The sequence below is a fragment of the Scyliorhinus torazame genome, chromosome 2 (assembly GCF_047496885.1).
Source record: "Scyliorhinus torazame isolate Kashiwa2021f chromosome 2, sScyTor2.1, whole genome shotgun sequence".
In the NCBI taxonomy this organism is placed as follows: domain Eukaryota; kingdom Metazoa; phylum Chordata; class Chondrichthyes; order Carcharhiniformes; family Scyliorhinidae; genus Scyliorhinus; species Scyliorhinus torazame.
This window is the reverse complement of record NC_092708.1, coordinates 83515363-83540197: the sequence shown is the minus strand read 5'-3', so window position 1 is coordinate 83540197 and position 24835 is coordinate 83515363. Positions and strand designations below refer to the sequence as shown.

The 24835-nt window shown below is 47.7% G+C and overlaps 1 protein-coding gene across 5 annotated transcripts in view; it reads right to left on the bottom strand.

Annotated features, from left to right (window-relative positions):
• Positions 1-24835, bottom strand: part of znf148 (zinc finger protein 148) — an 85386-nt gene that overhangs the window by 14158 nt on the left and 46393 nt on the right. For all 5 annotated transcript variants that reach the window (XM_072473210.1, XM_072473225.1, XM_072473231.1 and 2 more), the window contains 2 exons: positions 15864-15987; positions 11360-11443 (listed from right to left, as the gene is read on the bottom strand). In XM_072473210.1, the coding sequence (XP_072329311.1) occupies positions 11360-11443; positions 15864-15987 (208 nt within the window). The remainder of the gene's footprint in view (positions 1-11359; positions 11444-15863; positions 15988-24835) is intronic.

Genomic DNA, 24835 nt, shown 5'->3' with positions numbered 1-24835 from the left:
GGCACCCTGTAGATGAGTCATAAAAAGTTAACACATATAGGTATAGCAAGCAACTAGAAAGCAAATGGTATTTTTAGTCTTTCTTACTGGGTACAGTTTTGGTTTCCTTAACTGAGAAAGGACATATCTGCCTTGGAGGAAATTCAATGAAGGTTCACTAGACTGATACCTGGGATGCGGGATTGTTCAATGAGGAGATATTAAGTAGTGCGATTTAACCAAAATGTTTCTGAGTGTGGTAGCGAGTGGGAACTGCGCGAGCTTCCCGACGCTTGGCACAGCGAGGCCATCACCGCGATAAAATTTTGAGTGGTCCACGTAACGAGGCCACACAGGCTTCACACCGCAAATCATGGTCCCGCCGGCTGATTTGCCGGGACCGAGCTTGCCAGATCCCTGGTAACGAGGGAGAGCAGCACTTAAAATGATCCTAAACAGCCGACCCCACTCAGCTCGCAGCCATGTCGCAGAGACAACCAGCCCAGGATTCGGGATGCAGACCTGGGAAGACTACTTGAAGCAGTCGAGGCCAGACGGGATGCCCTGTTCCCTCAAGGATCTCGGAGGGTCAGCCAGTGCCGGTTGGGAGGAAGTGGCAGCAGCAGTTAGCTCGGGGAGTGTGATCAGGACAGGCACCCAGTGCCACAAGAAGGTGGTAGTGAGCGGGAACTGCACGAGCTTCCAGACGCTCGGCACGGCGAAGCCATCACCGCAATAAAACGTTAAGTGGTCCACGTAACTGATTTGCCGGGACCATGTTTTGCGGCATGAACTGGGCCGTTTGGGTAAGTTGACACCGGACCCCCGACCGCCACCCCCCACCCAAGAGGATGCACCTCGCACTGCCTTGACCAGCACTGTTCCGTGCCCTGCCCACCCATGTGCAGCGGTGCTGCCCACACGGACCAATTCCCCGCCCCCCGCCGCCTCATACATCCCATCTCCCAATCCTCCACCTCCAAGCCACCTCCCCCAACCCCCAAGCACCCCCCACTCCTGCGATGAACCACGCGTGCGGCTAACGGTGCCCCCTTTGTGTCCCCACAGGACAGGTTGGCCCACAACTGACAGGAGAGGGCCCAGATGGGCGGTGGGGTACCAAACATCAGAGTCCTCACCCACTATGAGGTACGGGCTCTGGAGGTCGAGGGGGTGGCAGAGGACAGATCAGTGACCACCGCAGAGGTCAGTGTACGGCGCTGGGGTGAGGATCCACCAGCCCCCACACAGATGAACTGTCAAACGTGAGTTATTAATGCCATACAGACTGATCCATTCTTGTCACTGACCACATGTCCAATCTCCCGCAGGACCTGCAGCCGATGGCACTGGCCCATCCAGGATGGTCCCCCCTCCGCCCGCCTCCCAAGAGAAAACCTTGGAGGAGAGCTCCGTGGATGTCACCGTTTTCGCGGCATAGCTGTCATCGCCACCTTCCAACAGTGCAGAGAGACACACCTTGGTGGGCGACAGTAGTGGTCAGGCTTCAGAGGCACATTCTGGTGAGCACCTCACAGTTGCTGATGCGCATCAGGTGGAGGCAGGAAAGCCCAGGCGAGACAGCAGTCGGAGGTCTGCTGGATCCAAGGACCCAGCTGGATCCCAGTTGGGTGCTGAGCCTCTGGACCAGGCTATACCAGAGCTGATGCAGACAATAGGCCTTGAGATTCAGAGGGGATATCAGCGACACTCCCGTTCACAACCGTTTGGAGGAGTCCCAGAGGCTATGGGCATGGAAAATAGCGCCAGCAAAGCGTGGTACCGAGGCTATCACTGCTATGGTGGTGACTGCATTGAAGAGCCTGGTGCACGATGTCGGTATCATGGCTCAGTTGGTGATGGCCATGGCTGAGCACCTCGACAACATGTCCCAGTCGCTGGGAGACATTCATCCAGTACCAGGTGGACCTGGATGTAGAGCTGCGGGGCATGTCCTAGTCCCAGGTAGGCATTGCCAAGGTGCTGCAGAGCATGTACCGGTCACAGAGGACCACTGTCGACTGTGCTGCAGGCATTGGCGAGCCAGAACCAGATGACTGCCTCTCCGTCCCATGGTGATCCCCAGAGCCTTATGGGCACCAGCTGGGAGATGGCGGCGCTGGTGTCAATCTGGAGCCATCCTACGGAGTGGTGACGGTGGCCACCAGCTCCCCGGAGTTCCACCCCATGAAAACGGCACGTCTTGCAGTCAGCATCCGGTATAATGCTGTGCGGTGGGATATGTGCCGCTGGCACCTGCTCCGGGGCCCTCCAGTCCCAGGGCCACCCAAGGACTCCCGCCAGGGACATCAACGAGGCGCTCAGCCATGGCCATCATTCGGGAGCAGCACATAAGAGATAGGCCTCACCCTGAAGTACCGGGGCAGAGCAGCAGTATCCAGGTAGATCTGGGTCTGGCGCCTTTAATCCTGCCCAGATCTCCTGTAACACCTCGGGATGTTTACCCAGCATGTTGTAAAGACGAGCATCATGGGGGCACACCTAGATCCAGCGGTAGAGCACGGAAGGCTAAGCATTCGTGGATCACTGTGGGGGAGGGATGTAGGGGGTAAGGATGCATGGGAAGGGGGTGCAGTGTTCAGGCACAGTGTCCAGGCATCACGGTCGATGCTAGGCAATAACCCCCGCATGGTACATGGCACGCCTACCCACTGGAATCTACTTGGGAAAGGTGAGGTTCTCACTTAACGACAATTCCCAATTCCCAATTAGCAATAGCCTTCAGCCGCGCGGCCAGAGACCTCCACGGTCAGTGGGAGTTGTGTGTGGTCGGAGGGGCTAGGGCTGGGGTTGACCCTGGAATGTGAACACGGGCATGGTGGATCCAACCCCAGCGCCCCCAGCCTCTTTGCCTGTGAGTGAAGATGGCTACTCACCTCGAGTCCCTGCAGCAGCCCTTCTGCCAGCTTCACGTGTTTCAAATGGAGTACCAATCGGCGCCCTCGTGACCACTTGCTGGGGAGGCCATTAGATCACGGGAGGCCATTAGATAGGGGACCGCTCCCGTTAATTGTACGGAGTTTGGGCTTAAGTTATTGGTTCTCGCCTCGCTATGGCGGGATCCTGATTTCGCCAACGGAAGCAGACCAGTTAGATCGCAAACAGATCGACGCCCGGCACGGTTCTCGTTTTTGGCTTCTCCTGCGATTTAACGACCTTGTCACGCTCTCGTTTAAGCACGGCAAGGCCATAAAATCGCACCCTATGTCCATATTCCCGAGAGGTTAGAAGAATGAAGCTGACAGAGTAGGTGCTGGAAGGAAGTTTCCCTTGGCTAGAGACTGTAGAATTATGGGCCCAGTCACAGGATAAATGAGTCAGACATTTAGGACTAAGGTGAGGGAAACATTTCTCTCAGAAGACCATTTGGAGTTCTCCACTGTAAAGAGTTGCAGATGCTCAGTCATTAAGTATGTTCAAGTCAAAGATTGACAGATATTTGGCTTCTATGCGAATGAAGGAATATGGGGATAGTGTGGAAGCGTGTAGCTGAGGTAAAAGATCAGCATGATCTAATTGAATGCAGAATGGATTTATAGGGTCAAATGGAATACACCTGAGGCAGGATTTATCACGCAATGAGTGTGCTGCAGCAGCAGGAGATAGCCCGCCACTTGGTTTCCCGTTGAATGCACCTCTTGCCACCGTGAAACCTGTGACGAGGGAGTGCCGTCAGTGGGACTGGAAGATTCTACTGGCATGAATGGCTGGAAAGCTCTGGCACCTATTTCTGAAGATGATTAGAGGTGCCAAAAAAACATTTCCTGCAGCTGTACGGCCGATCAGCAGAGGACACTGATTTAAAAAGTAATTGGCAATCGAACCAGAGGTGATGCGAGGAAAAGCTTTTTATTTTAAAGACAAATGGTTATTATTTGCAATCTGTATCCACCAAAGGCTGGTGGATACAGATTCAATTCTCGGCTTCAAGGGAATTTTGATAAATACTTGAAGGAGAAAATAATTCAGGGATGTGGAGAGAAAAGGTGGGGGGAGCAGGACTAACTGGATTGCTCTTCGAAATGGTCAATGCAGATTTGATAACAGAATGGACTCCATCAACTCTAAATAGGCACTAAATAAATGTGAGTCTTTCTTTTCAATTTACTAATAAGATTCTCAGTTTCACTAAAATCTGACACCTCAAGTGTTCTTATTTAGAGGCTCTCTTTAAATATTTTCAAAACACGCATAGAAGGAATGACACAAAAACTCAATAATGAACATCAGCCTTCTAATAATACAAGAGAACCAAAGGACAAGTGAGCCTGAGGAACTGGAAGAGATTTAGCATTATAGAAAAAAAGAATACTGGGGCTGACGATCTACATTCCAGAATATTGAAAAGAGGTGATTGTAGAGATAATGAAGAAATTGATGGTCATCGTCCAAGATTCTATAGATTCGGGAATGGTTTCTGTAGATTGGAAGGTCGCAAATGAAACTCCACTGTTTAGATCAGAGGGAAACCAATGGATGCGGTGATTTGGATTTTCAGAAGGATTTTGATAAAGTCCCACACAAAAGGTTTGTAAGCAAAATTAAAGAAAATGGGACAGGGTATACTGGTGTGGGCTGAGAATTGGTCAACAGACAGAAAACAGGGAGTAAATTGGCAGGTTGTGACTAGCGGGGTAACCACAAGGATCAGTGCTTGGGTCCCAGCTAGTCACAATTTATATTAATAATTTGGATGTGGGGATCAATTGTAATATTTCAAAGTTTACAACTGACACAAAACTAGGTGGGACTGTGACTTGTGAAGAGGAGGCAAAGAGGCTTCAAGGGAAGTTATACAGGCTTAGTGAGTGGGCAAGACATTAGCAGATGGAATATAATGTGGAGATATGTGAAGTTACCCACTTTGGTAGGAAAATCAGAAATGCAGAGCAGTTTTTAAATGGTCAGAGACTGGGAAGTTGATGTTCAAAGGGACCTGGGTGTCCTTGTTCATGAGTCACTGAAAGCGAACATGGAGGTGCAGCAAGCAATTAGAAAGGCAAGTGTATGTTGGCTTTAATTGCAAGAGGATTTGAGTACAGAAGTAAAGATGTCCTGTGCAATTGCTTAGGGCCTTGGTGAGACGGCATCTGGAGTGTTATGTACAGTTTTGGTCCCCTGTACCGAAGGAAAGATATACTTGCCACACAGGAAGTGCAGCAAAGGTTCACAGGACTGATTCTGGGGTTGGCAGGATTGTCCTATGTGGAAAGATTGAGACCCTGTGCCTGTATTCTCTAGAGTTTAGAAGGGTGACAGGTGACCTCATTCAAACATACAAAATTCTTACAGGGCGCGACAAGAGTCTAGATACAGGAACATAGTCCTAAATGACTCACCCCTTATTTTGAGACTGAGATCAGAAGGAATTTAGTCTCAAATTAAGGGGCAGGTCATTTAGGAGTGAGATGAGAAGGAATTTCGTCACTCAGAGCTGTAGAGGCTTAGTCATTAAGTTCAAGACAGAAATTGACAAATCTTTAGATATTAAAGACATCGAGGGTAAGGGGAATAGTGCGGGAAAATGGTGTTGAAGTAGAAGACTGGGTTACGGGGATAGGGTGGAGACGTAGCTGAAGGAGGGTGCTCTTTCCTAGGGCTGGTGCAGACTCGATGGGCCGAATGGCCTCCTTCTGCACTGTAAATTCTATGATTCTATGAAGATCACGCATGATGTAGTTGAATAATGGAGCAGGCTCAAAGGGCAAAATGGCCAACTCCTGTTCCTATACTCCTGATCAGAAAGTATCAGTCAAAGCCAATAGTTGAATTCATCTGCTGTAAAAAGGACCACCATTACCAAGATATTTTAAAGGCAGGGAGGGGGAAAAGAAAGAGAATTTTCAAGTTGGCAGGCTGTGACTAATGGAGTGTCGCAAGGAGCAGTGCTGGGACCTCAGCTACTTACCACCTCTATTGCGACTTAGACGGGGAGACAAAAATAATGTATCTACGTTTGCTGACAAAACAAAGCTCGGTGAGAATGCAGGCTATGAGGAGGCCACAGAAGCTGAAAAGAGATTATAGGACAGGTTAAGAGAGTGGACAACAAGGTGGCTGATAGAGTATAATGTGGGAAAGTGCAAGGTTGTTCACTTTGGTTGTAAGAATAGAAAAGCAGAAATTTGTTTTAAAAGTGTGAAACCTATAAATGTTGATTTTTAAAAATTCATTTACGGGATGTGACCGTCACTGGTTAGACCAGCATTTATTGCCCATCCCTAGCTGTCCTTCAGAAGGTGGTGGCGAATTGCTTCTTGAACCGCTTCAGTCTTTGTGGTGTAGGTACATCCACTGTGCTGTTAGGAAGTTCCAGGATGTTACCCCAGCGACGGTGAAGGAATGGCGATATATTTCCAAGCCGGGGTGGTGAGTGACTTGGAGGGGAACCTCCAGGTGGTGGGATTCACAGCTAACTCCTGCTCTTGTCCTTTTAGATGGTAGTGGTCGGGGTTTGGAAGGTGCTGCCTAAGGAACCTTGGTGAGATACTGCAGTGCATCTTGTAGATGGTACACACAGCTGCCACCATTCGGCGGGGGTGGAGGGTTTGAATGTTTGTGGAAGGCAGAGCAATCAAGCGGGCTTTGTCCTGGATGGTGTTGAGCTTCTGGAGTGTTTTTGGAGCTGCACTCATTCAGGCAAGAGGAGAATATTCCATTACGCTCCTGACTTGTGCCTTGTCGATGGCGGACAGGCTTTTGGGGGGGGGGGGGGGGGGGGGGTCAGGAGATGAGTTACTCGCTTTAGGATTCATAGCCTTTGACCTGCCCTAGTCGCCACAGTATTAACGTAGCTAGTTCAGTTCAGTTTCTGATCAATGGTAACCCCCAGGATGTTGATTGATCAGTGATGGTAATGCCATTAAATGTCAAAGGGCAATGGTTAGATCTCTCTTGGAAGAGATGGTCATTGCCTGGCACTTGTGTGGCACAAATGTAACGTGCCACTTGTCAGCCCAAGCCTGGATATTGTCCAGGTCGGGGCAGCACGCGGGCGCAGTGGTTAGCATTGCTGCCTCATGGTGCTGAGGTCCCAGGTTCGATCCCGGTTTTGGGTCACTGTCCGTGTGGAGTTTGCACATTCTTCCCCGTGTTTGCGTGGGTTTCGCCCCCACAACCCAAAGATGTGCAGGGTAGGTGGATTGGCCATGCTAAATTGCCGCTTAATTGAAAAAAATTAATTGGGTACTCTAAATTTATTTTTTAAAAAGATATTGTCCGGGTCTTGCTGCATTTGGACAGGGACTGCTTCATTATCTGAGGAGTCGCGAATGGTGCTGAACAGTGTGCAGTCATCCGCAAACATCCCACTTCTGACCTTATGATAGAAGGAAGGTCATTAATGAAGCAGCTGAAGATGGTTGGGCCTAGGACACTACCCTGAGGAACTCCTGCAGTGATGTCCTGGAGCTGAGATGATTGACCTCCAACCAACACAACCATCTTCCTTTGCGCCAGGTATGACTCCAACCAGCGAGAGTTTCCCCCTGATTCCCATTGAGTAATCCACAAATACTCCACAGTATTGCAAAAGTTATTGTGCATTAAGTTTTTTTTAAACTGATTTTTGAGCCAACATATAACTGAAAAAAATAATGTGCGCAATTGTCCATCAATGTTTCCCTTCAGTAAAATGTGGAGGACTTTTCAAAAGAGACGAGGATGAATATAAAGAGCACAGGTAGAACAAAATACCAATCTCGAACAAGTTTTTTCGGTTTAGATGCGCTATGTGGCAACCCACTTAAAAAGCAAATGGAGATTCTCAATGTAATCCTTATTCTCCTCGACTTCTCTGGAGCTTTTGACACAGTTGATCATATCACCCCTTCCTTAATTGTCCAGCTTGGTTGAACTGCTCGACATAGTTTCACTTTCACCTACCCAATAAAAGCAAGAGAATCTGTCCTTCCCACACTCTCATTGTAAATGCAGGAATCCGTGAAAGATCCATCCTTAGCTCGCTCCTATTCCACACCTACATTCTGCTTCATGGTAACATAATACTCCGGCACGGATTGAATTTCCATATTCACAATAGTGGTATCTCGCTCCACCCATCTGCCTTTTTGGATGCCTACTTGGCCACTCTGCTGCCAGACTATTTCCAATTTTAATAATAATCTTTATTAGTGTCACAGGTAGGCTTACATAAACACTACAATGAAGTTACTGTGAATAGCCCCTAGTGAAATGAAATGAAATGAAAATCGCTTGTCACGAGTAGGCTTCAATGAAGTTACTGTGAAAATCCCCTAGTTGCCACATTCCAGCGCCTGTTCGGGTACACCGAGGGAGAATTCAGAATGTCCAATTCACCTAACAGGAGGGGCGGGATTCTTCACTCCCACGCCGAAGTGGCCGCGCTGTCGTGAACGCTGTCGAGGTTCACGACGGCGCGCAACGGCCCCGATCCCGACCGAATCAGGCCCTGACAATGGGCTAGGGTCGGGGTCGCGTCATCTACACGCGCCAGGCCTTGTCGTCCGCGTAAAGGCGGCGCCGCATAGATGACGCGGCCGGCGCCGCATAACTGGCGTCATCCGCGCATGCGTGATTGCCGTCCTCTCTAAGTCCGCCCAGCAAGAAGATGGCGGACGGATCTTGCGGGGCCGCGGAAGGACGGAGGTCCTCCTTCAGAGAGGACGGCCCGACGATCGGTGGGCACCGATCGCGGGCCATGCCACATTTAAGGTACCCCCCGGTGCAGGATACCCCCTCACCCCCCCCCCCCCCTCCCCCCCCCCCCCCCCCCGCAGGCCGCCCCCCCCCCAGCGTTCACGCACCGTTCACGACGGCAGCGACCAGGTGTGGATGGCGCCAGGGGGAACCCGCCGTTTTGGCCTGGCCCCTCGGCCCCTCGGGCCTGAGAATAGCGGGGGTGCCAGAGAATCGCCATTTTGGGTGTCTCCGGCCTGCGGCCCGTGGAACTCGACGGGGCCGTTCCCGCCGCTTGGGAGAATCGCGGGAGGGCGTCAGACCGGCGTCCCGGGAAATTTTGGCAGCCCAGGCGATTCTCCCAACCGGCGCGGGAGTGGAGAATCTCGCCCCAGGTCTTTCAGGACTTGTAAGTTTCTATGAGATCCCCGCTCATTCTTCTAAACTCTAATGAATATAATCCTATAATAAAGTTTGTTTCAATAATAATAATAATCTTTATTGTCACAAGTAGGCTTACATTAAAACTGCAATGAAGTTACTGTGAATAGCCCCCAGTGAAATGAAATGAAATGAAAATCGCTTATTGTCACGAGTAGGCTTCAATGAAGTTACTGTGAAAAGCCCCTAGTCGCCACATTCCGGCACCTGTTCAGGCACAGTGAGGGAGAATTCAGAATGTCCAATGCAAATAACAAGCACGTACGTCTTTCAGGACTTGAGAGAGGTAACCGGAGCACCCGGAGGAAACCCCCGGAGACACGGGGAGAACGTGCAGACTCCGCACAGACAGTGACCCAAGCCAGGAATCGAACCTGGTCCCTGGTGCTCTCAAGCAACAGTGCTAACCACTGTGCTACCGTGCCACCCATATTATTGGATGAACCTGAACTTCCTCCAATTAAATATTGAGAAGACCAAAATAAGGACACAAAATGCTGGAAAAACTCAGCAGGTCAGGCAACACCTGTGGAGAGAAACAGAATTTGTATTTCCGACCTTTCACCTGAACAGATTTCCAGCATCCGCAGTATTTTGACTTTCGTATTGGGATGACTGAGGCCACCGGGTCCATCCCTTTCCCTAGCTAGTGTCCCAAGCTGAACCGGACCATTCATAAACATGCTGTTCTGTTTAATCCTGAGCTGAGGTTTTGATCCCATAACCTCTCGTAAAGACAACCTATTTACACCTTCATAACATTACTTCATATCATAAATATACCAGCCCAATTGTCATTAAAATGTTCACCGTTATCACTTCCAAACTCAAATACTTCAATAATTGCCCTGAAAGCTTCCCTTCATCCACCACCATGCCTAAAGTTTACTTCACCCGAAACTCTGTTATCCATATGCTACTGGAGCAAGTCCTGATCTTCTAACTACATTGGAGACCTTGCAGGAATGGTGCAGTGACCGGGAGACAAAGAATTTTGGGCCTCCTTGTCTTTGTAACCTCCTCCTGCTGTGCAACCCAACCAACCACCCCAAACGATTCTCTGGTTGCAGACTTTTGCACATCCTCCACATCTTCCATCCCACCAATGGAGGCAGCACCTATGGGCGGCGCGGTACCATAATGGGCGGCATGGTAGCACAGTGGTTAGCACTGTTGCCTCATAGATCCAGGGTCCCAGGTTTGATTCCCGACCTGGGTCACTGTCTGTGTGGAGTCTGCACATTCTCCCTGTGTCTGCGTGGGTTTCCTCCGGGTGCTCCGGAGTTTTCTCCCACAGTCCAAATTTGTGCAGGTTAGGTGGATTGGCCATGATAAGTTGCCCTTAGTGTCCCAAATAAAAGAAAGATTAGGTGGGGTTACTGGGATGGGATTACTGGGTTACGGGGATAGGGTGGAGGTGTGGGTTTAAGTAGGTTGCTCTTTCCAAGGGCCGGTGCAGACTCGATGGGCCAAATAGCCTCCTTCTGCACTGTAAACTTTATGATCATGGTCACCTTTAGTGCTCTGAAATTCCGTTCCTAAACATTTCCCCTCTCCATGGCTCTCCGCCTTTCAGAGCCTCCTTTAAACCCACCTCTTCAATAAACCGTCATAATGTTTTCTGCTCTGGCACGGCATCTATGTTTCATGTTCCTGTGAAGTGCCCAGGAATGTTTTACTATCAGTGGAAGCATCAAACGACCAAAAAAATGCATGTGCAGAAAAATCACCAGAGCTGGGGCCATGACATAATTATACTGTTGATCAGATTCGGGCAGAATTTAAAGCAATGGATAATTAAATAATTTACAGTATTTGCCACATCTTTGAAAATACTGGGGTAAAAGTGAACTTACAAAGGATAAGCAGAAGTGCTTTTTCAAGAAGTGGTGAGCATTTAGATGAGCACTTGAAGTGCCACAGCATACAAGTCTACAGAACAAGTGCTGGAAAATGGGATGAGGATAGATAGGTGCTCGATGGCTGGCACAGACATGATGGGCCAAAGGGTCCCTTTTCTGTGCTGTAAAACCCGATGCAAACTAATTTATTTTGTCTTTGAGTTTAATTCTATTATTCAATCAATATGGTCACAACCGTGGTTAGTTTTTTGACACTAAATGAAGAAATACCACCCTGGTATGTATTCTGGGGATGTATTCTGTAAATGCATCCAAGAAAATATTCAAGGACAACAAACAATATAAACATACTGCACCTTCAATCCACACTAAAAACACTTGAATGCAATCCTACTTACCAGTATGAATCTTCTCATGTCTTTGCAGCAAATATTTCTGAATAAAACGCATGCTGCATTGGCTGCACTGATAGGGTTTTTCACCTTCAATAAAAATGAAAAAGTGTTTGGAATCACAGAAGAACGCCATATTCACAAAAAGACACAGGTTTCCAGCTAACGATCCCAAAATCCACTGTAATACAAAATCTGACTTGGCAGTGGCTAAAATCACAAGTGAAAACGTTATCCATACACATCTTACCAGTGTGGGCACGTTCTGAGATTACCAGCTATGCTGTACAGACAGATCTACAAGTCTGCAAAACATTTTGTATATCCAATACATTGCTCTTTGGAGAGTATTTTATCTGTTATCCTATTATGGATGAATATCAGTATGAGAATTCAGATAACACGGAATCAAATCAATACAACATTTGTAAATAGCTTGGTCTGAAACAATTAATTGTTCATTGGAAGACACCGAAAAATACAAGACCACAAACAGTAATTCAATTAAATTACAAACATAACAATAGTTTAGACTTACAACAACTTGTATCGGTCCAGCAGCTTTAACACAATAAGATCGAATCATAGAATCCCGACAATGCAGGCCATTCAGCCCATCAAGTCTGCACCAGTCCTTGCTCCGATAGAACACCCTACCAAGGCCCAATCCCACGCCCCTATCCCCACAACCCCACCTAACTTTTAAGCAATATTAGCATGGCCAGTTCACCTAACCTGCACATCTCTGGACTGTGGGAGTAAACCAGAGCACCAGGAGGAAACCCACGCAGACACCGGGAGAACGTGCAAACTCCACAGTCAGTCAACGTCAGAATTGAACCCGGGTCCCTGGTACTCAGGCATCAGTGCTTACCACTGTGCCACCATGCCGCCCACTTCTTGAAAAATGTTCCAAACCACTTCACGGAAGCATTATAAAATAAAATTTGGGACTGAGCCACCTAAGGAGATATTAGGGCAGCTAGCCAAAAGCTTGGCAATAGGATAGAATTTACAAAGTACCATAAAAGGAGGAAAGGAAAGTTGATAGGTTTAGGAAGGGAATTCCAGAGACTAAGGCCTGGAGGGCTGAAATTACGGCGATTGGGTGGAGTGATTAAAATCCAGACGGGGCGGGCCGGGGTGAGGGGGGGGGGGGGGGGGGTGAAGAGAGGAGTAAGGGTTTTAAATGACCTCAGGTTTACAGAGGTTAGAACATGGGAGACAGGGGTCACTGAATGGTCAAACACCAAAGTGACAAAGGCACAGTTGAGGATTGCACATGAGCGGAGACAGGAGCAGATGGAAAGATGTTCCGAAGGTGGAAAGAGGGACGGTGTGGTTGTGCAGTCAGATGCTCAACTTGGGTCAAATATGACACCAAGTATGCAAACAGTCTGGTTCAGTTCAATTTTGTAATTCTTTCATTGGGATAGGCATCACTAGCTAAGCCAGCGGTTATCGCATATCCCCATCTGTCCTCGAACAGGTGGTGGTGGTGGGCTGCCTTCATGAACCACTGCAGGCATTGTGGTACAAGTACACCCACAGTGTCGAATCGGAGGGAGCTCCAGGATTCTGACCCAGCAATCATGAAGGAACGGTGATATAGTACCAAGTCAGAATGGTGTATGTTTTGGAGGAGAACTTGGCAGGTGGTAGTGTTCCCAAGCATCTGCTGCTCTTGCACTTTGAGGTGATAGAGAGTGCGGGATTGTATGTTATTGCTGAAGCTGTGGGGAGGTACTGCAATAAATCTTGTAGATGGTGGAGAACGTGAATGTTAAAGATGGTGGATGGGTACCTATCAAGCAGGCTGTTTTGTCCTGGATGGTTTCAAGCTTGTTGGGTGTTGATGGAGCTGCACTCCAGACAAATGGAGAGCATTCCATCACACTCCAGACTTGTGCCTTGTGGATGGTGGACAAGCTTTGGAGAGTCAGGAGGTGTGTTACTCCGCACAGAATTCTCAGCCTCTGACCTATTCTTGCAGCCAAAATATTTATATAGCTGCTCCAGTTCAGTTACTGGTCAATAGTAACCCCGGGATGTTGATAGATGGGAATGCCTTTGCATGTCGAGGGTAGGTGGTTAGATTCTCTCTTCTTGGAGATGGCCATTGCCTGGCATTTGTGTGGCAGAATGTTACTTGCCACTTATCAAACAAAGTCTGAATGTGGTCCAGGGTTTGCTGCAGATAGATAAGGACTGCTTTAATATCTGACGACTCAAATGCTGCTGAACATTGTGCAATCATCAGTGAACATCCAGCTTCTGACCTCATGATGGAGGGAGAGTCATTGATGAGGCAGCTGAAGATAGTTTGGTAGATCAATCAGTTGATGGGAAAGGGATGAAATCACTGACGAGGATACAGAATTTGTGGCTGGGAACAAAGAAAATGGGTGGGATTTTCCAGTCCTCCCGGGGCGGGTTTTACAGCGGTGGAGGCGGTTCGCCATTGGCCACCGGCAGGATCTTCTGGTCCCACAGGTATCTGCCACGTTTTCCGTGGCTCGCCCGTCCTGCCGGCGAGGATCACCTTCGACGGGGCACGGAAGATCCGACTGGCGGGAAGGACCCGAAATCCCTCCCAATGGCTTCACTCTTCCAATATTTAGTTAGAGGAAATTTCTCCTCATCCGATACTGGTGTCCAATTTGGAGTTTGACCATTTAGAGACAGAGGAGGGGTAGTGATGGTGAGGTGGAGCTGGTGTTGGCCTGTTTAGGGTGCTGGTGTGGCCACACCTGGAGTACCTTTTACAGTTTTGGTCTCCTTACTTGAGAAAGGATGTACTGGCACTGGAGGGTGTGCAGAGGAGTTTCACTAGGTTGATTCTGGAGTTGAGAGGATTAGCGTGTGAGGCGAGACTAAGTAGATTAGACGAATGAGAGGGGATTTTATAGAAACAAATAAAATTATGAAGGGAATAGATAAGATAGAAGCAGGGAGGTTGTTTCCACTGGCAGGTGAAACTAGAGCGAGGGGGCATAGTCTCAAAATAAGGAGGAGCAGATTTAAGACTGAGTTGAGGAAGAACCTCTTCACCCAAAGGCTTGCAAATCGGTGGAATTCCCGGCCCAGTGAAGTAGTTGAGGCTACCTCGTTGAATGTTTTTAAGGCAAAGATAGATAGATTTTTGAACAGTAGAAGAATTAAGGGTTATGGCGAGCGGGCAAGTAAGTGGAGCTGAATCCACAATAAGATCAGCCATGATCCTATTGAATGGCGGAGCAGGTCCAAGGGGCCAGATGGCCTACTTCATTTCATTTCATTTCCTGCTCCTAGTTCTTATGCTATGTTGTCAGTGTACATGTGGAAACCGAGGCTGTGTTTTCAGGTGATATCACAGAGGGGCAACATGCAGATAAGAAATAAGAGGGGACCAGGGAGAGATGACTGTAAAGCACCAGAGGTAACAGTGTGGGAAGAGATGCCATTGCAGGTGAATCTTTGAATACAATTAAATAGCTAAGAATGGAACCAGGCAGCGGGTGTTGAAGATCAAGGAGAAATGGGGAGCGGAGTTGGGAGGGGTGATCAATTGGGGAGTATGGAATGAGGCACTGTGTAGGGTAAACGGGACCTCCTCTTGTGCAAGGATGAGCCTGATACAGTTTAAGGTGGTACACAGGGTGCATATGACTCGGGCGAGAATGAGTGGGTTCTTTCAGGGGGTAGCAGATGAGTGTGAGAGGTCTGGGCGGGGGCCGGCGAATCACACACACATGTTTTAGGGTTGTGAAAAACTGGAAAGATTCGAGGCGGCAGTGTTCGCAGTCTTAGCCAGGATAGTGGAGGAGGAGGTGGACCCGGACCCTTTGGTGGCGATATTTGGTGTTTCCGAGAAGCCGGAGCTCATGGAGAGGAGGAAGGCCGATGTCTTGGCCTTCGCCTCTCTGATTGCACGGCGACGAATTTTGCTGGAGTGGCGGTCGGCATCGTCACCGGGGTTGCAGAATGGTTGGGTGACCTGTATGACTTCCCCGATTAGAGAAGATAAAGTATGAGTTAAGAGGCTCTTCAGGGGGGTTTGAGGAAAGGTGGGGGATGTTTGTGACTGTGTTTGAGAGGCTGTTCGTCGCAGAGGAGGGGGGGTTGAAAACGGGGAAAATCTGTACAAACGGTATAGTTGATTGTTGGGAAGTATGTTTCCCGGGGTGTTTATTCTCTGTAACCTGTTTTGATGCATGTTTGTAATAAAGTACTTTTTTTAAAAGAAGAATGGAACCAGGCAGTACAGTCCACACAGCTAGAAGACAGTATGGAGGCAGTGGAGGATGTAGTCGTTAACTGTGTCAATAGCCACAGACAGATCGTGAAGAGCAAGGAGGAATAGCTTAGCTTTGTCACAGTCACATTGGAGGCCATTTATGACTGTACTAAGATTTACATACTGCCGACTGTCTTTGACGACTACTATATTATCAGAAAAATTCTACCAGGTTTTGTGCATTTAAAAGATTGGATCAAATGAACAGGTTTATAGGTGTCAGATGAGCTATACCTGTATGGATGAAAACGTGTCTCTGCAAGTGGTAGTTTGTACGAAAGGCAGCATTACAGTGCTCACAGATATGAGATTTCAGGCATTTTAGCCCAAGTGATCCATCTTCATTTATCGTTAGAATCTGAAGAGAGATTATGGAGAACCAACATTCAATTTCATTCCAGTAAAGAGCATACTCGTCAATTTACCAAACTGCTTATCTCAAGGCAAACCATAGGTAACGTGCTATAACTTGATGTTAAAATTAAACTGTAACATATAGCTGCATGCAACTAAACGTTACCAGAATTGGTAAAACACAATTTACAAATTTAAAAAAGATATACTTTTATTCGCCATATTTTCATCATTTTCACCATACAAAAAAGAAACGGAAACAAAACAACCCCAACAATATAAAACTGAAAAGAAAAAATAGACAGCAGTCCCCCCCCCCATGCCCACCTCAACATTCAATAATAATAATAATAATCTTTATTGTCACAAGTAGGCTTACATTGACACTACAATGAAGTTACTGTGAAAAGTCCCTGGTCACCACACTCTGGCGCCTGTTCGGGTACACAGAGGGAGAATTCAGAATGTCCAAATTACCTAACAGCACGTCATTCAGGGCCTGTGAGAGGAAACCGGAGCACCCGGCAGAAACCCATGCAGACACGGCGAGAACGTCCAGACTCCACACAGACAGTAACCCAAGCTGGGAGTCGAACCTGGGACCCTGGAGCTGTGAAGCAACAGTGCTTCCCACTGTGCTACCTTGCTTCCCAACTGCAATCAACTCTTGAAAGTGCATAATAAATAAACACCAAGAATTGTAGAATCCCACCTTCGCCCCCCTCAGCTCAAACTTCATCTTTTCTAGGGTCAAAAACTCCAGCAGGTCCCCCACCACACCAAGGCACAGGGTGGAGAGAGTAACATCCACCCCAACAGGACCCACCTACGAGTGATAAGTGAGGCGAAGGCTGAACGTCTGCCCTGGACCCACCTGAAACTCGGGCCGGTCTGACTCCCCGAAAATGGCTTCTAGGGGATCGGGCTCCACACCCGTATGCAAAGCACCCGAGATTGCGTTAAATACATCCTGCCTAAACGTTTCCAGCTTCGGGCAGGACCAAAACATGTGAATGTGGTTTGTGGGGCCCCTCCCACATCGCTCACAGACATCCTCTACCCCCTCAAACAACAGGCTCTTCCTCAATTTTTTAAGGTGCGCCATATGCATGACTTTCAACCGTATCAGCCCCAGCCTCGCACACAAGGTTGAGGTATTTACCCTCTGCAGCACCTCACACCACAGTCCCTCTTCCATCCCCCCCCTCCCCCCCCCCGCTCTTCCACCCACTCGCCTTAATCCCCTCCATATACATCCTGTCCTTCTCCAGGATCCTACCATAGATCACCGAAACAACCCCCTCGCCAACCCGCACACTGACAGCATCGCCACCAGCAACAAGGAGGCCGGCGCTATCGGGAAGGTCGGGAAAACCTTCCTTGCAAAATCTCGAACCTGCAAGTACCTAAACTCTTCCCCCCTGCGTCAACCTGTACTTCTCCCCTAACCTGTCCTGGCTCGCGAATCGTCTCCAAAGAAACAAGTCCTTCATTTCCTTGATTCCCCCTCTCGTCCCATCTCCGAAACCTTGCATCCATCCTCCCCGGTTCAAACCCATGATTTGCCCCCAATCGGCATCCCCCCTGACCTGGCCCCCAGATTAAAATGTTGCCTAAACTGCCTCCAGATCTTCAAAGTGGCCACCACCACCGGACTCACCGGGAGCGGCGCTGTTGCCAGCGTCCGCAACCCGGACCCCCTATACGAGCCCTCCTCCATCTTAACCCAGCGGGTCTCCCCTTCCTTGGTCCAGCCCGAAACCTTCTTCATATTTGCCACCCAATAGTCGTCCAGTAAGTTTAGGAGGCCTAGTCACCGTCACCTCCCACCCGCCCCTCTTCCAAGACCACCCTCCTAATCCTGGTCTCCACCACCACCGCACCCCCCCCCCCCCCACCCCAAATAAACAAAGAAATCAATTTGTCCACCCCCTTTGAGAAGGATTTTGGTTAAAAAGACCGGTAGGCACTGGAATAAGAACCAAAATTGCGGTAACACATTCATGTTAATGCACCCGGCCCGCCAACGACAAAAGGGAGGGTGTCCAATCTTGACATATTGGCCATCACCTCCCCCACCAAACTAGTAAAATTATACCTTCACAACACCCACCCCAGCCCGAGCCACCTGCACTCCCAAGTATCTAAAGTGGGTTGCCACCAGATGAACTGGCAGCCCCCCCACCTCCTGGCTGGGGGGCCATGAAATACTTGCTTTTGCCTTGGTTGAATTTATAGCCCGAGAACGTCACAAATCTTTGAAGCAGCTCCATTATACTCTCGACCTATGTGCTTGGTTCCAAAACGTACAATAACAGACCATCAGCATATAAGGATACACTGGGCGGGATTCTCTGATCCACACTGGGCGGGATTCTCTGATCCTGAGGCAAAGTGTTGACGCCGTTGTAAACGCAGTCGCGTTGCTCGACGGTGTCAACATGGCCTCAGGAGCAACTCTGACCTTTACAGGGGGCCAGCACGCCACTGGAGCGACCCACGCCGCTCCAGCTGCCGATCCCGGTGTCAGATGGGCACCGCGGGTCTGCGCATGCGCAGTGGCTCCTTTCTCCGCGCCGGCCCCGGCGCAACATTGCGGAGGGCTACAGGGGCCGACGTGAAACAAAAGAGGCCGCCAGCCCGAGAGGCCGGCCCGCCGATCGGTAAGCCCCGATCGCGGACCAGGCCACAGCGGAGGCCCCCCCACCCCACCCGGGGTCTGACCCCACCCACCCCCCCCCCCCCCGGTGCATGCAAGCCCAGGTCCACGGAGCCGGTGGGACTCGTTTTTTTTTGCGTGGCCGCTCAGCCCATCCCGGGCATAGAACGCCGGGGGTGGAGGGCCACACAGAGCGGCCCCCGACCGGCGCCGCGCCAGCACCAATGGCGCCAATTCTCTGTTCTCCGGAGAATCGGTGGACCGGCGTTGAGGCGGCGTTGCGCGATTCACGCCCATCCCGGCGATTCTCCGGCCCGGCCTGGGCTGAGAGAACCCTGCCCCCTATGTTTCAGCCCCCCCCCCCCCCCCCTCCCCCTAACTATCCCCTTCCACAACCTCAAGCTCCTTAACGCGATGGCCAAAGGCTCTGAGGGCACATAGGACACCCCTGCCTCGTACCCCGTACCCAGAATTCATATTATTAGTGCGAACGCTCGCCATTGGCTCCTTGTTCAACAACCGTACCCACGCCACGAACCTCGGCCCAATTTCAAATCTTTCCAATACCGCCATCATATAACCCCCTCCACCCAATCAAATACCTTCTCTTCGTCCAGTGCCACCTCCGTCTCCTTTCCCTTCGCCGGAGACAGGATCACATTTAACAACGTCCTCACATTCAAAAACAGCTGCCTTCACTTCACGAACCACGTCTGATCCTCTCCTATCACTTTCGGGAGACACCTCGCCAAGCTTAAAGCCAAAACCTTTGCCAATATCTTGGCACCTACATTCAATAGTGATATGGTCCTATATGACCCACACTCCACCGGGTCCTTATCCTTCTTCAGCAGCAGGGAGATCAAGGCCTGCCCCATCGTCTGTGGCAAGACACTCCTGCCTATTGCATCCTCGAACATTCCCACCATCAGCGGTGCCAACTTATTCCTAGACTTCTTATAAAATTCCATTGGGTCCTGCCGCCTTCCCTGCCAGCATCCTCGCAATCGTCTCCTTCACCTCCTGCTCGCCTACAGCCCCCTCCAAGCCTGCTCTATCCTCTTCACCCAACCTCGGGACAATTTGCAAATTAAACTATATTTCTACACAGATTACATTATGGAGAATTAGCGTACCTGATGCTGAAATAAAATATTAAGAACCATACAGTGCAACCATACAGTGCATACCTACAGTGCAGATGGAGGCCATTCAGTCCATCAAGTCTGCGCCAACCATTCGAAGGAGCACCCCACCTAAGCCATCCTATTCCCGCAACTCCATAACCTCATCTAACTTGCACATCTTTGGACCCCAAGGGGCAAATGGCCAATCCACCTAACCTTCACACCTTTGGACCGTGGAAGGAAACCAGAGCACCTGAAGGAAACTCACTCCGACACGAGAAGAAAGTTCAAACTCCACACAACAGTCCCCCAAGGCCAGAATTGAAGCAATGTCCCTTGGTGCTTTGAGGCAGCACTGCTAAACAGTATCACCCATTTCTCCCCATTTTTCCATCTTGTCTCTATGTCTGCATGGTTTTATTGATAATCTTTTGTTAAATGATGATCTTTTGGCTGTTTACAGTTTATATAATACATTAACATTCTCTTTGCAATTGCTATTTCTGTTGGTTCGTTCCCAGCCCCTTCTCTCGGTTTCTCTAACAGCCTTCAGTTCAAAGGATTCTCATCCAGAATATCCGAATTTCCCTTTTCCATTAAGAGGTGCTGATCAACCTGCTATCCATTTCCAACATTTTCTGTTTTTTATTTTTCGTTACTTGTAACAAACCTAATGAGTCTAAAAGCGATTTAAAAATACAAGGGTTAAAGTTCAAACGCAACTGCAGGAAATCTGAAGTAAAAACAGATGAAAATGTTGACAATACACAAAGCAGACAAGGCCAATAATTAACTTGTCTTTTCTTTATAGATGCTGATTAAAAGTTCATTATTTTGGTGTTCAATTGAAGGTGGTCAATGTCACATTCCCACAATTGCCATTAGCTAACATTTCTGTTAGGTCAAAGAGGTTTTCTACTTTGTCTCAATACTCAATAATTTTTTTAAATCATTCATGGGATGTGAGCATCGCTGGCTAGGCCAGCATTTATTGCCCATCCCAGAGGTCATTTAAGAGTCAACCACATTGTTGTGGTTCTGGAGTCACATGTGGGTCAGTCCAGGTAAGGATGACAGATTATCTTCCCTAAAGGACCTTAGTGAACCAGATGAGGTTTTATGTCAATTGACAATGGTTTCATGGTCACCAGATACTTCCAGATTTTTATTGAATTCAAATTTCATATCTGGCATGGCGAGATTCGAACCCGGGTTCCCGGAGCATGATTCTGGGTCTCTGGATTACTAGTCCAGCGACAAAACCACTACGCCACTGCCTCCTCTGAATAATGGTAGTCACTGCCTCAGAAAATTAATCCTTTCGGAATCAAAATAAAGTTTTCCATTTACTTCCTGGTCTCAGGTTGCTCAAACATTTTGCAACTAGCTTTGAACTATAGACCGATATTGATATCTAAAGACAGAAGCACATCATTACTTCAACAGAGAGCAAGAGGACAGGAAACACAAATACAAAAGTGACATGAATATGACAGACACTCCAACAAAAGTAACCCATTCACATTAACAAAGATATTACTACTTTCATTATCGTGCCAGCAATTTAGATGCATGGTGGCATGGTGGCACTTTAAAACAGTGTTCAATCAGAATATCAAATAGTATTAAATACATCATAGATTATCATTTAGGTTATCGGTATTACTCATAGGCCATAGGTTGCTGTGTTATGTGTTTCAGTTAAAAGTATTGCTTTTAAATTGGGACATCTTTGTTTTATAACCAATTTGACTAGCTAGCGAAAGGCTAACAGTAACCCATGGCAATATATATCAACTGGTAATGAAGACCATCGAAATGCCTCTCTCCTCCTCAAAACAAGACATGGATATCCAATCTTCAAGTTATATAAACTCACGGGTATTGGCTGGCTATTTCTTTAACCTTGGGGATAATACAGTAAACCTAATCATGTCCTCATGTGACATACTTTCTGGTAGCAGAGCAATGAATAACAATAGGTAGCCAATGTCTCTTTTAAGGTGTGCACTGGCGAAGAGAAGTTTTTATACCACTACCTAAATAACTGAATACCCAACAAAAATTCAATATTAAAAATCTTATACAACACGATTATTTTAAAAGTTCTTTAATATAAGCTACTTTCTTTCTTAACCCATTTTTCTCCTGCCTTCTGCTGAAGGTACTGCACAAAGATGGGTATTTTGCCCACAAGTGTCATCTGGTCTTCATTCCACAAACACTACTTTATCCATGTGACCATTCTTGAAGTATGTACCTCAATGGTGTCAATACAATCGGATCAGATCTTCTCCTTACTCAATCTCCACATGCGCGCACATGCAATTTTCAGCACAGGTCACTGGATAATGGCCAGCAGTGGAAGCCCTTGCTCAGTTTTCTGCTTCGTCGTCCAGGGGTGCTGTAGCTAACCATAGCACCTCACTGCTTTCATTTTCCTAATGAAAATCCTTCCCTCTATACTTCCTTGTTGGGCCGTACCTTCCTCGGAGGGGCATCAGTGGTGGATTGTTCTGCCGGGGTGAAAGGGGGAATCCCGTGCAGGTGAGGGTTTGGTGGGTCCTCTGGGGAACGGAACTGTTGTGAGGAAGGGGGGTATCCTGTATGGTACACGGTCTGGGTCTTAAAAATAGTTATGCTGAAGTTAGAAATGTTTTTTTTCCCCTGTAGCTCTTTCAGAGTAGCTATGAGTGTGAAACTGGCAGGACCATCTGAAGTTAGCTATTTAAGTCACTTTGTCAGTGTTTCCCAGCTCAGCGCAATTGTCCAGGGGAAACTAGCTCTTCTGGGTAAACCCTCATCTGGCAACTTCCAAGAGGGACTCCCCAGCGTATCATAGGGATACCCCCCACCAAATCCGACTAAGTTATCTTTTCACCAACACGTGGAAACAGACTTCCACAGCTTGCTAATTTAAAACATTTTGAAATCCTCCATTACCTCGTTGGTTGAAGTTTGCTCTAACCTTGCTGCTGCCTTTTGGGTTTTTTAAAATCCAATTGGGTTCAACATGAGCAACCCACACTCCTAAACTAGAGACTCTTTACCGGTTCAATGTCTCAGTATATGTAGCAAGATCCAAGAGTCAAGCAGAAAGTACTGGCCATTGTACTCCAGTTTAGTAGAAAATATCTGAGCTGCTTGTAGCAAGTTAGCACAAGAGTATATAATCTAACTGCTCAAGCTATAAATATACAAATTAGTTCAATAATCAAAGAAAATGAACAGTATTCAGTACAGACTGTATGTTTACAGAAATTAAAACTTTACTGTTTTCCAAATGTAGGAACATAAGACACCCATTCTGCGCCAAATTTAATGATACAATTAAGGTCAGAAAAGTGGTCACTCGCTTCTTACATTGAAAAAAGCTACAACCAGAGCCTCTCCTTAGCTCAGTAACTGTTACCTTCCAATTTAATCCTGGCTGGATTGAAGTCAGCCACATGTATAGCATTCAAAATCCTTTTGAAATATGCTGAAATAAAACTATATTTCTTTCAACTATATTACATGTAAAGTTGATCGATCAATAAATGAAAAGAATCATAGAATGGTTATCGCAGATTAGGTCAATCATCCATGCCAGCTCTCTGCAAGAGCTATTCAATTGGTCACTCACCCACCAACTACACCCGTCCTTTCCCTGTAGCTCTGCAAATCTTCCCTCTTTAGATAATTATCCAATTCCCTATTCAGAGCCATGAATCTGTCATCACCACACCCTCAAATTGGATTCCAGATCTTAACCACTCGCTGCATAGAATAAGTTTTTGTGTCGCCTCCGCCTCATAAGCTAATCACCTTAAATCAGTGGCACCTGGTTATCATAGAATCATAGAATCTACAGCGCAGAAGGAGGCAATTCGGCCCATCGAGTCCACACTGATCCTTGGAAAGAACACCCTACTTAAGCCCATGTGTCCACCCTATCCCCAGAACCAAGTAACCCCACCTAACCTTTTTTCGACACTAAGGGCAATTTACCTTAGCCAATCCACCCAACCTGCACATTTTTGGACTGTGGGAGGAAACCGGTGCACCCGGAGGAAACCCACGCAAACACGGGGAGAATGTGCAGACTCCGCACAGACAGTGACCCAAGCCGGGAATCGAACCTGGGACCCTGAAGCTATGAAGCAACTGTGCTAACCACTGTACTCCAGTGCTGCCCTCAATTATTGACCCTTGGTTCTTGATCCTTCCACCAATGGGACCGGTTTTCTCTATCCTGACCTCTCATGAGTTTGAACACTTCAATCAAATTTCTTAATCTTCTCCTCCTCAAGAATAGCATAACCTCATCGCTGCAACTATCCCCAGAAATCTTTTCTGCACACATTTCAATGCCTTCACATTCTTCTTAAAATATAATGCCCAGAATTGGACACAATACTCCTGTTGAGGGGGATCCAGTGATTTCCACCATAACTTCCTTGCTTTTCTATTCTACACTTTTATTTATAAAGCCCAGGCGTCCGTATGCCTGATCAAAAAGTTCAGTGGGCTAGACAGTTGGTTTGTGATGCAGAACAAGCCAGCAGCGCGGGTTCAATTCCCGTACTAGCTTACCCGAACAGGCGGCGGAATGTGGCGACTAGGGGCTTTTCACAGTAACTTCATACTTGTGACAATAAACGGTTATTATTAAATGCTTTCTCAAAAAAAAAATTAAATGCTTTCTCGACCTGCTCTGCCACCTGCCAATGAGTTGTGCACAAATACCCTCCAGGCGCTGCTGTTCCTGCATCCCCTTTAGAATTGTTATGGGCCAGGGTTTAGAGAACCCCAAAGTGTATCATGGAGATCACCTGACCCACAACTTTTAATAGATTATGGTATGGGGAGCACACGGTCCACTCTACAGGTGTGGTACAGCAGAAATGGAAAAGTATTTTTTAAAGCAAAACAATGTTTATTCTATGAACTCAAGTTAACCTTTTTAAAACATAGTGAACATCTTAGCAACCATCAATTCAAATACAACCCCCAAAGACTACAACACTAAGTAATCCTTTAAGTTTTCCTTTTAACATCCATATGACTTGAAAACAAAACCTTTA